This window comes from Schistocerca cancellata, chromosome 1 (assembly GCF_023864275.1).
Source record: "Schistocerca cancellata isolate TAMUIC-IGC-003103 chromosome 1, iqSchCanc2.1, whole genome shotgun sequence".
NCBI lineage: Eukaryota > Metazoa > Arthropoda > Insecta > Orthoptera > Acrididae > Schistocerca > Schistocerca cancellata.
In genome coordinates this window covers 1,254,007,300-1,254,019,957 of record NC_064626.1, presented here as the reverse complement: position 1 = coordinate 1,254,019,957, position 12,658 = coordinate 1,254,007,300, and the positions used below count along the sequence as shown (strand labels likewise).

At 38.7% G+C, this 12,658-nt stretch overlaps 1 protein-coding gene across 1 annotated transcript in view; it reads right to left on the bottom strand.

The window, feature by feature from the left end:
- Nucleotides 1-12,658, bottom strand: part of LOC126143752 (Down syndrome cell adhesion molecule-like protein Dscam2) — a 726,918-nt gene that overhangs the window by 229,067 nt on the left and 485,193 nt on the right. The window contains exon 17 of the mRNA XM_049915449.1: nucleotides 3,643-3,791. Coding sequence (XP_049771406.1) covers nucleotides 3,643-3,791 — 149 coding nt within the window. The remainder of the gene's footprint in view (nucleotides 1-3,642; nucleotides 3,792-12,658) is intronic.

Sequence of the window (12,658 nt, the reverse complement as noted above, 5' to 3'; positions counted from 1 at the left end):
TCCCCTTTCTCTCCACTGTAGCCTTTATTTCTTTAATTCTTTCTGATTTTTATTTTTTTCCTTTCTTCCTATTACACCCACTTTTAAAGTATTTATATCAATATTTATTTGAGTACTGATAAAAAAGAGAAGAAGAAGAGTTAAGCTGGACCACAGCAGTTACATAGTTCTTCCATGAAGTAGGTTGTCTGCTTGACCAGAAGATACACTGAAGGTATATTTTTTAGACCTGACAGAAGGGTTTGACTCAATAACCAACAGGTTACTTCTAAGAAAACTGAAATTATAACATTATAGATCCATTTAGGCATCTTTTAGACACATACCCAATGAATCATAAATAAATTTCAAAAATTACATAAGCAATATATGATAAAGTGATTAATTTTCAATCCACTAGTATGCCTCTGGGTTACACTCTTGATCATTTTCTCTTACTTACATACATTAATAACATGGTATTCCTTCTGCACATGCAGATGCCACTGCACTCTTTTTCTATGGCAAAAAGTAGATAGAAATAGAATTTTTTGCAATGACTGGTGTAACAGAAACAATTAAATACTTCCAGAATGAGTTTTAATCTGCCAGGAAGTTTCATATCAGCGCACACTCCGCTGCAGAGTGAAAACCTCATTCTGGAAACATCCCCCAGGCTGTGGCTAAGCCATGTCTCCGCAATATCCTTTCTTTCAGGAGTGCTAGTTCTGCAAGGTTCGCAGGAGAGCTTCTGTAAAGTTTGGAAGGTAGGAGACGAGGTACTGGCAGAAGTAAAGCTGTGAGTACCGGGCGTGAGTCGTGCTTCGGTAGCTCAGTTGGTAGAGCACTTGCCCGCGAAAGGCAAAGGTCCCGAGTTCGAGTCTCGGTCGGGCACACAGTTTTAATCTGCCAGGAAGTTTCAATTAAATACTTCATTGATCCTGCCCAGAAAGTGAACTTCAGTACAAATTAGTGGTTGACATTCAAAACAGGTAATTCCTACTACACCAGTGTAAATAGTCTACACAGAATTTTGAAAATATGGTACCTGTAAATCTGTTGGTATGTATATGCTTGAAGAGCTTCAAGGCAAAAATTATTCCTTTCTTAGGTATGAGACTGAATTTTGGAGATGTGCAGGAGACATACACATACATACAATAATACTAGTACAGAAAAAGACAATATGGGTTATACATAGAGTAGGCCATAGAGAATCTTGGTGTGAAAGGCTTGTGCAGCATGAATACATAACAATGTATTCTTTAAACCTTTTAAAATACATTTAAATTTTTGCAGCCACAAAATGAAACAAATATATATTGTGATGTGCATGAGTGCAACACCATGACAAAATTAAAAATGATAGACTGAAGCTCACTTATCACTGTTCTGACTTGGTTTAACAAGCTACCAAACTCACTAAAAACTGCAAGTGGAATGATCTCAACACATACTAAAAATATATTTTGACAAAAATTGTTTAATCTTCTTCAAAAGATTTTACATGGGAATTCTTATGTATTACATATTGCTTGTATTATTAATCAGTCTGAAGCAGTAGAACATGAACTATGATGTAATAAATATGTAAAGTAGATATAAGGGAAAGTCCAGGTTGAGATATAAACAATATTATGAAAAGAATAGATCACTACTCATCGTAAGTTTCAGATAGACACAACGAAAAGACTTTTGCACGTTGGGCTTTTGGCCAAAGCCTTCTTCAGAAAAGAAAAAAACACAAACATTCACGCAGGCAAGTACACCTCACACACATATGACCACTGTCTCCAGCTGCACAGCCAGAATGCAACTATCGCCCCAGATGAAAGTAACAATCCGGAGTGGAGAGGGGAAGGGCAAGGAATAGGTGGTATGGCTGGAGTGAGAGCAGAGCTGTGTCTGGCAGAGCATTCAGGGATTAGATGATAGCAGAACTTGTCCTGCCAGGTGCAGCATTGTGGGGGATTGGGGGATGAAGTGAGGGGTGAAAAAGGGAAGTGGAAATGGAGAGGATCACAGAAGGAGAAAAGTCTGGAGGGAATGTTGGCAGAGAACAGTGCACAATGAGGGTGACAGAATGTGAAACGGGAGAAAGTGATTGGACAGAAGGCTGGGATAATTTTGGGAGCAGAGAATGTGTATTAAGGGTTACTGTCACCTGTGCAGTTCAGAAAATCTGGTGGTGGAGGGGAGAATCTGAATGGGCTGGGTTGTGAAGCAGCCATCCCAACACATCCCCAGTCCTCCTACCATTCCCAATCCCCCCACCACCTCCGAGAACCATATACAAAGGAACACCACCTTCATCAGCCAATACCATCCTGGACTGCAACAACTGAATCATCACACCCTGAAATGAGGGACATCTTACCCACTCTATCACCAACCCAACTTTCACAACATCCTAGCACATCCTTTTGCCACTCCCAATCCCATCCCATCCCACTGTCTGCTCAATCCATACACTCAGCATTTCCTATTCCAGTCCTGTCACAAGCTTATCCTAACCCATCAGAGGCCAGGCCACCTGTGAAAGCAGACATGTCATTTACCAGCTCTGATGCAATCACCACACAGCTTTTTACATTGGTACGACTATCAACCAGCTGCCCATGAGGATGAATGGCCACCACCAAACAGTGGCCAAGCACATAGTGAACCACCTGTGGCACAACATGTGGCTGACCATAACACACTTAATTTCTATGGCTGCTTCACAACTTGAGCCATGTGGATCTTCTCCTCCGTCCTCAGCTTTTCTGAACTTCACAGATGGGAGTTATCTTTACAACACATTCTCCACTCCTGAAATAGTCCTGACCTCAACCTATGGTAACCTATTGCCCCTACACCCTTCTTCCAACAGTATCTATCCCCTTTGTCCATTCACCTCCTCCCATTTCATGTCCCCGAAGCCTCATTGCATTCCCTGCTCTCTGACAGTGCACCCACCAGTCTTTTCCCATTCTCTGCTCCTCTCCTTTTGCAATCACCTGCCCCCTTCCTCCCTCCCCCACAGCCTCCCAGTGCTGCACTTGACAGCCTTGTCCTGCTGCCATTTAGTCCCCACACACTATGGCATGCACCTCTCTTCTCTTGACCCAGCAATATTTTGCTATTCCTCCCCCTTGTCCACCACACTATAGATTTCTGCTTTCATGTGATTCACCAGTTTCATTCTGGCTCGAGATAAAGGTCATGTGTGTGTGTTTGTGTGTGTGTGTGTGTGTGTGTGTGTGTGTGTGTGTGTGTGTGTGTGTGCACGCGTCTTCTTTTCTGAAGAAGGGTTTGGCTGAAATCTCAGTATGTAATGGTCCTTTCACGGTGCCTGTCTGCAAGTCAATGTGTTGTCTTTGGGGAGAGTATCAATCTGTCCTTTTTGTCGTATTATCATATTGTAGACTGCTAACTTAAATTTGTTTACCCCTTGCCTACAATTTTGGTATAAGATTTAGTGTATAATTATTTCATGTTCTATATTTAGCACTCTAAAAATCATACATCATTCCCTTAATGACAGAGATATATAATAAAATACAAGACAATGCAGACAACTATCATAGAATAATGAACAGAGAACATTCCTAAGCAAGTAATACTATTTCTAAACAAAATAAATCCTCCAAATATTAGTAAAACACGTGCATGCAGTCCTACCTTGTACAGCCAAATGAATTAACAGCTCACTGTGACCGAAGACATTGCCTGCCTGACAGATGTAAAGACCAGAGTCCTCTCTGTTAGATTTACTTATGATCAGTTTTGATGAAATACCTCTGTCTGTCTTGATTTCTGACACACTTAACCTGTTAACAGAGCATCAGAAGTTTTATTAGTACTACAGCTGCTGTACAGTGTATCATGTAGAAATTGTAAAAATAAAATTTGATAATGTCATCTTGTAATATATGTCATGCTGAAAGGTCTACATCACGTTTCATCAGTTAAGGGGTCAGGTGACTTGGTAACTACATCTACAGCTGTACCCTCCAAACCAGTGTCAAGTGCATGGGCAGAAGAAACTGCTCAGTGTATCACATAACTAATGACAGATGGCAATCTAGACACACAGACAACAGAATGTTGAAAGACATAAAAACAAAACGCTACTAGGAACAGTGCAAAATATCTTCAGTCCAAATTCTCAAGCAAAGTTCTGTCCTAGTTGTATCAGAGTTCCATCCATGACAAACAGGGTCCACCAAAATTATGCCGTAGCCAATGTGGTAACACATAGGTGCAAACTCCACTGCTCACATCAACACTGACTTCGGCCAGTTCTGGGCAACCTTATATGTTGAAGTCTAGCATGGTATCATAAGAGGGCGCACCTGAGGAGTACCGTATTTACTCGAATCTAAGCCGCACTTTTTTTCCGGTTTTTGTAATCCAAAAAACCGCCTGTGGCTTAGAATCGAGTGCAAAGCAAGCAGAAGTTCTGAAAAATGTTGATAGGTGCCGCCACAACTAACTTCTGCCGTCGAATATATGTAGCGCTACACAGGCATCCTTTGTAGGCACAAAGATAAATACTGGCGCCAAAACCTCTGCGTCAGTAAATAATATATATATCTAAAAAAAAAAAAAAAAAAAAATTGGAAGACGAGCATTTTTCTCCCCCCGAGTTTCGACCACTGCATTTTCATACATTATCCAACGAAGTAAATACAAATTCCGTATTGTTCATCTTCGAATTTCAATGTACTACGAAAATCCGACTGGTAATACTGTGATTTTTGTCAATATGGCCAACTCTACGTTCTGAATTTTTTCCTACCTGTGAGAAGAGATGGTTGCTAATAGGAACCCGATGAAATGTGAATCACATGCAGTATTCTCTTCACCACAAGAATAATACGAATATAAAGTTTTGCCATGTATTCTTTCGTGTTTGCTTCTATCTCATTTAAATCCTGTCTGCCAAATAAACTATGAAACTAGAGTGAGACAACAGCAAACGCGGAAGAATATACGTATCGTGTCATGTTTATATTCGTATTACTCTTATGCCTAATAGTGATACACTCAGAAATGAAGCAGGGCAACTGACTAGATTTTTAAATCTAATATGACTAATTTCTGTGCAGAATTTGATGTACTAAAGAAGCGGCCGCAAAGATTTTCAAACGGAGAAAAATTTTCGCCAAACTCTCGTTCAGAACATGTTATATCATACGCAATCTATTATTTGGTTCTTGTTGATCATTATCAAAGAAAGCAGCAGTGTAAGTAACAACAAATAGCAGTCTCTTGCCATTGTTTCGCTAATGTGACGATTCCTCTCTTTTTTTTTAATTGTAGGCGGCGGTAGCGCGCACAAAAGCAAGCCATGCCGCGAGCAGTGACAGGCCGGCCGTAAACACGCACTATCAGAATGCGACAAACAATGCATGACACAGTATAGTAATGCATTTTCAGCTTAGAGTGACTGACGTAAACACCTATAACATTGAAAACGGCACTTATCAGATCAAAGCAAAATAAGCAATCGATTCAAACCAGACGAAGCACGTGAAAAAGGAAGGGTATCAGTATAAATACGGACAGTGCCTGATGCATAGCAATGGCTACCTGGTAAAGCTTAACTGCTAAGCTTTCGACTCGAACCAAACTACTGTAGCTGTATCGTCATTCATTCGACCTAAATTGTGTCTCATATTACAATGGACCAACTTTGTTTCGATTTGGAGGTGTGGCCTAAAACTTTTCTCTCCCCTTGAATTTCGAGTCTCAAATTTCAGGTGCGGCTTAGATTTGGGAATTTTTTTTCCCCTTATTTCGAGTCTCATATTTCAGGTGCGGCTTAGATTCGAGTGCGGCTTAGATTTGAGTAAATACGGTAGTGCCATCTGAGTAGTGGTGGCACACTAGTTGATGGTCATTTGTACCAGCTAACCAGTTTCCATGGTAATGTCAGGTGCGACCACTACACCCCTCTCCCCCCTCCCCTTCTGACACCAAGCCATGAATTCTGGGGAAGAAGAGGAAATTAATGCATGGTCCGGAGGAGCTGCCACCTGGGAAGGCAGCAGGTTGAGATCCATTGGCATTGCTGTGGAATGTTGAGGTAAGATGAGGCTTAATGTGAGATTTCAGGTCACCACGGGTCAAGACAGTCCATCAGAAGCAGAGTAGCAGTTGGTTACTGATCATGATAGTGGACACGAAGTTGGTTTCAATGGCACCACAGAAGTTTGTGGCAGACACCATGGTATAAAACATAGACCCGTGGTGAGCAGAGATTGTTCGGCAGATCCAGGATGGTTGGAACCTGCCCACCAGGAAGCAATAGACCTCAGTGATGACAAGTGCCAATGGTTGCTGTGGCAAATCCAAAGTGTATGTTGAGGGTGACAATAAAGCCACTCTGCCAGGCCGCAGCCCTTGATCAGGTTGGCCCTGTAAGTTGCTTGAAAGCTACAGTAAGCTTTAGATGCAGTGTTTGACATCATTTCCTTGTGAAGCTGGGCATTAAAAGTGTGGATAAAGCATTCTGAATGACTGTTAGAGGCCAGGTGAAATGCAGAAATCCACTGGAAGTCACAGAAAGCAAAAGGTTATTAGAAACCAAGGTGCAAGGGGATCCTTCAAGGCAAAGACTTTTTCGAAGGCTGTGCTAGTAGTGGCGGTAGTGACCTGAGGCATGAGGAACACAAAAGGAATCAATCATGACAAACCACATGGAGCCCAAAACCAGGCCAGTAACATCCAAATAGGTATGCTCCCATTCTTCCATGGCATCAGGCCAGGTACAGGGCCACTGGGAGGTACAGCTTGATGGGCCTGATAGGTAGAATACTGGCAGATCAGGTCTACAATGGTGGAGTCAATATTTGGCCAGGATAAATGTATAAATGTTGTTGTGCCAAATTTTTCATCCAGTGAATACCCCACTGCTAGTGTGCACAGCAGTCAAGGCCAAAGAGAAAGATGAATCAGGAAATCAGGATGTAGCAGTGTTGCTTATCCAAGACCCACAACAAAACCCCATGTTTTAGATGCAGTTGACACTGCAGTGGCCAAAAGGGGCAAAATTCAGGCCCAGGAAGCATGTCCAGCACATTGTGTTGTACAAAATGAAAATGGAAGTGTAATGACAGGTTCTTGAGACTGGCAGTCATGACATTGTGAAATGTTAAATGAAAGGTGAAAATCATCAAATTCAGATCTATACTGAGCTGAAAATACATCAGTTCATGTGGCTGAAGGCTGGGTAGGGTCCTGTGGGGAATTGGGACAGTGTATCCAAATCTGATAGTAAACCAAAGTGGGTTTCTCCTGTCCTTAATGCACTTACTCAATACATGCTTCCCCAAAGCACAACTTACAATCCATTTAAACATTGTCCGTAATTCCTCTACATTCATCATAGTGAGCTAAATTCTGTCCATTTACTGTCTAAGTTGGTGCTAACAATGCTTCTCTGCTCTTCCTAGCAAAAATACTCTCCTAACTTTCTTGATAGATTTATTAACCATCATTGCTATGATGACATACCACAAGCAAACCAAAGATGTACGTCATTAAACCAAAGACGTACTTCATTGAACTGCTGCCCCTTAAATCAACCCATTAAATACAAGAACTGTGCTTGTAGTTGCAAATATGGGCAACCTCCAAGTGTAGAGTTGAATGACATCATTGAAAATTTGTGCTCGACTGGGACTAGAACCTGGATTTCCTGCTTGTCAAGAGTGGTTGCTTTAACCATTTTGGCTATCTGTACACATTTCATGGTCAGTCCCAAACTCTCATATGTCATCATCCAAGTGTCATTAATCTGCAGTCATACACTTACCATAACTCGCTAGCCAGGTACTGGCAGGTAAATACAATATCGGAGTGCTTGTGTTTGTTAGAAGTGTGATGCAATGTTCCTTCAAAAAAACTGATGCCATCAGTGGCCTGAGACAGAGGTCATGTGCACATGTGAGTTGTGTTTGCATGAATGTGTGTGCATGTTTTTTACTTCTGAAGAAGGTCTTTTGGTCAAAAGCTTAAATGAGCGGCAGTCTTGTAGTTGTGCCTGTCTGTGGCTCAACATCTCCTCTGTATAGTGAGTAGCAAAATATTCTTTACATAATATTGGCATTATTACAGCCTGGATTTTCCATTGTTTAAAATGTTTACAGAAATTATCAACAACTCAGACAAGAACCGAATGATTTTTGGAAATGGATACCGCACAAGGGACCATTTGCAAGTGGTGTATGAAATTACAGATTAGAGCACTATGGCTAGTTGATTGCTCTTCACAAATGATTGATACCTACTAATGGCACTACCTTGACAACAAATATTAAGTTCTCCTGATAATGATTATATACCTAAAACTGGTTGAAAAATTTTTTAAAAATAAATTCCAATTTGTATTGATTTAAGATCAGTCTTCATATTTAATCACTGATGTTCCTTGGATGCTATATCCAAAATCATCAATGAAAATGAATTACCACTTTGTATGAAATTCAAAACTTTTGAGAAAGCATTTGACTAAGTTTCAACAAAATCTATGTTGCTAAACAGCTCACCCAGTCCATGGTGCATGGTCCCAGTTGCAGGTTGCCTATCTAATGAGTTGCAGGTTGACCATCTAATGACTACCACAGTCAACACAGTTTTCAATATTTTATGTAATTACTGCCAACATTTAAAAATTTAAAATGCTGTCATAATCTACACATTAAGATCTATAGTTGTATGTTAAAGGTTTAACACAGTTGGACAAGTATTACAAATACAAACTGTGAATATGTCATGAGGCAGTGAAACTCACAGCACATACCATATACATCCAGTATTTGAGAATGAGACCAACCAGTGACTTCAAAGAAACTTTACACTTAATTTCAAACCTTTATGAAACTTTTTCTTGCTGACAACCCACAAAAATAATGAAAGTTTGGTGCTTACTGTGTTTCCACTGTTCATGCAGTAAAAGCTCAGCATGAGGCATTATGGTTAAATTCCCCTTTATTACTAACTCCATTAAACACATTTTGCCCACAGTATCCACATATAACACTGAATGTTGCTGCAAACCACCTTTTGCTTAAAACACCTTAAAAATTACCCGGGCTGTTCTCATCCAGTATTTGATAATGAGATCACTTCACAACTTCCAACAATCATGGAAGGACTGCAAGGTGGCCAGGTATCTTCAGAATGGGGCTCCATTACTGCAGGAGTACCTCAAGGCTCAGTATTGGGCCCACTGCTCTTTCTAATATTTATAAATGACTTAGCACTATGTACAGAATTTGGGAAAATACTCATGTTTCCTGATGACACCACTTTATCAGTTAATAATCTCTCATGGAATGTGTCAAATGAGGCTGCAAATAAAGATTTTGCAGATTTGACAAACTGGTTTGAAACCAATGGCTTTACAGTCAACCTAAAAAAGACAAATTACATTCATTTCTCTTCTAACACAAATGTTACTAATGAAATGAACCTAAAAATGGGTGAGCACGAGATTTTGAAGGTTGAGTCCTTCAAATTCTTGGGTCTGCATGTATAGACCAGTTGCTAATAAATTTAAAAGACGAGTGTGAAAGTGAGCCTGCTATACTGTGTTTCTCAGAACATCACATTATGAGTGGGCTCCACATGATACAGATTGAGAACTTTAGTTTAGCTACTCATTACTGTAGATCTGTTATGGAAAAAGGTGGTGTTGCAATATTTATAAAAAATAATATAGTGTATAAATCCCTAGATTTAAGCAAATACTGTGATGAACAACATTTTGAGGTGTGTGGCATTGAGTTAAAAGCAGACGGTGCAACTGTTATTGTTCTGGCTGTTTACAGGGCACCTGCAGGAAATCTAAATGTATTTCTAAGACAAACTGAATCATTTTTGGCCCACCTATGTAGGAAAACTAAATCTATCATTGTTATGGGTGACTTCAATGTGGACCTTTTAACAGAAAATAGAAAAAAGACAGATTTTGAACATTTAATGTACTGTTACAATTTAGTACCAGTGATGGACACTCCAACTAGAGTAACTGCCAGCTCTAGCGCTTTAATAGATAATGTATTTGTAGATAAGGATATTTGCAATAATTTAACCATGAAAAATATTATAAATGGTCTCTCTGATCATGAAGGGCAATTCCTCACTCTAAACTAAATGAATGTACAAAGAAAAGAAAATTTCATTTGGAAAACATTTAGGATTATAAACAGACACACCACTGAAACCTTTAATCAGCAATTACGGCTTGTGGACTGGTCTCCTGTATATGCTACAGTTGATGTTAATTCAAAATTTAATATATTTATCAATGAAGTTACAAGCCTTTTTGAAGAAGCATTTCCTAAAAAATCAGTGAGAGAAAACCTGTTCAAATCTGGAAACAAGCCTTGGATTACTAAAGGCATCAAAATCTCTTGTAAAACAAGAAGAGAACTATATGCTGCAGCCAGGAGTTCAAATGATAACAGTAGGATTACACACTATAAAATCTACAATAAAGTTCTGAATAAGACAATTCAGGCAGCAAAGAACATGTGCTTGAAGGCAGAAATTGACAACTCGAGCAATAAAATAAAAACTATCTGGAAATTTGTAAAGAAGGAAACAGGGAAAAATGCAGTTTGTAGTGAAAATATCCAAATCAAAAGTGAGGGTAATCTTGTTAATGATCCAAAAACAGTTGCAGACACATTCAACAACAATTTTTAACAGTAACAGAAAAAATAGGTTTACAAGGGTCCATGAAGCAAGCCATCAATCTTTTGAAAGCTAGAGTACCTGGTTCAGTACAACACATGAAGGTAAAAACAATCACTGTTCAAGAAATTGAAAGAGTTATTAAATCCCTGAAAAGTAAAATCTCTGCTGGAATTTACAACATTTCTAACAAATTATTAAAATACTGCTCCAGCCATGTAAGTAAAGTCCTTTGCCACATTTTTGATGCATCACTTAAGATTAGATTAGATTAGATTAGATTAGATTAGATTAATACTAGTTCCATGGATCATGAATACGATATTTCGTAATGATGTGGAACGAGTCGAATTTTCCAATACATGACATAATTAGGTTAATTTAACAACATACTTAAGTTAATATAACAACTTTATTTTTTTTTGTGTGTTTTTTTATTTTTTTTTTTTATTATTTATTATTTTTTTAATAATTTTTTTTCTTAATTTATATCTAAAAATTCCTCTATGGAGTAGAAGGAGTTGTCATTCAGAAATTCTTTTAATTTCTTCTTAAATACTTGTTGGTTATCTGTCAGACTTTTGATACTATTTGGTAAGTGACCAAAGACTTTAGTGCCAGTATAATTCACCCCTTTCTGTGCCAAAGTTAGATTTAATCTTGAATAGTGAAGATCGTCCTTTCTCCTAGTATTGTAGTTATGCACACTGCTATTACTTTTGAATTGGGTTTGGTTGTTGATAACAAATTTCATAAGAGAGTATATATACTGAGAAGCTACTGTGAATATCCCTAGATCCTTAAATAAATGTCTGCAGGATGATCTTGGGTGGACTCCAGCTATTATTCTGATTACACGCTTTTGTGCAATAAATACTTTATTCCTCAGTGATGAATTACCCCAAAATATGATGCCATATGAAAGCAATGAGTGAAAATAGGCGTAGTAAGCTAATTTACTAAGATGTTTATCACCAAAATTTGCAATGACCCTTATTGCATAAGTAGCTGAACTCAAACGTTTCAGCAGATCACCAATGTGTTTCTTCCAATTTAATCTCTCATCAATGGACATACCTAAAAATTTGGAATATTCTACCTTAGCTATATGCTTCTGATTAAGGTCTATATTTATTAATGGCGTCATACCATTCACTGTACGGAACTGTATGTACTGTGTCTTATCAAAATTCAGTGAGAGTCCGTTTACAAGGAACCACTTAGTAATTTTCTGAAAGACAGTATTGACAATTTCATCAGATAATTCTTGTTTCTCAGGTGTGATTACTATACTTGTATCATCAGCAAAGAGAACTAACTTTGCCTCTTCATGAATATAGAATGGCAAGTCATTAATATATAATAAGAACAACAAAGGACCCAAGACTGACCCTTGTGGAACCCCATTCTTGATAGTTCCCCAGTTTGAGGAATGTGCTGATCTTTGCATGTTACGAGAACCACTTATTTCAACTTTCTGCACTCTTCCAGTTAGGTACGAATTAAACCATTTGTGCACTGTCCCACTCATGCCACAATACTTGAGCTTGTCTAGCAGAATTTCATGATTTACACAATCAAAAGCCTTTGAGAGATCACAAAAAATCCCAATGGGTGGTTTTCGGTTATTCAGATCATTCAAAATTTGACTGGTGAAAGCATATATGGCATTTTCTGTTGAAAAACCTTTCTGGAAACCAAACTGACATTTTGTTAGTACTTCATTTTTACAGATATGTGAAGCTACTCTTGAATACATTACTTTCTCAAAAATTTTGGATAAAGCTGTTAGAAGGGAGATTGGGCGGTAATTGTTGACATCAGATCTATCCCCCTTTTTATGCAAAGGTATAACAATAGCATATTTCAGTCTATCAGGGAAAATGCCCTGTTCCAGAGAGCTATTACACAGGTGGCTGAGAATCTTACTTATCTGTTGAGAACAAGCTTTTAGTATTTTGCTGGAAATGCCATCAATTCCATGTGAGTT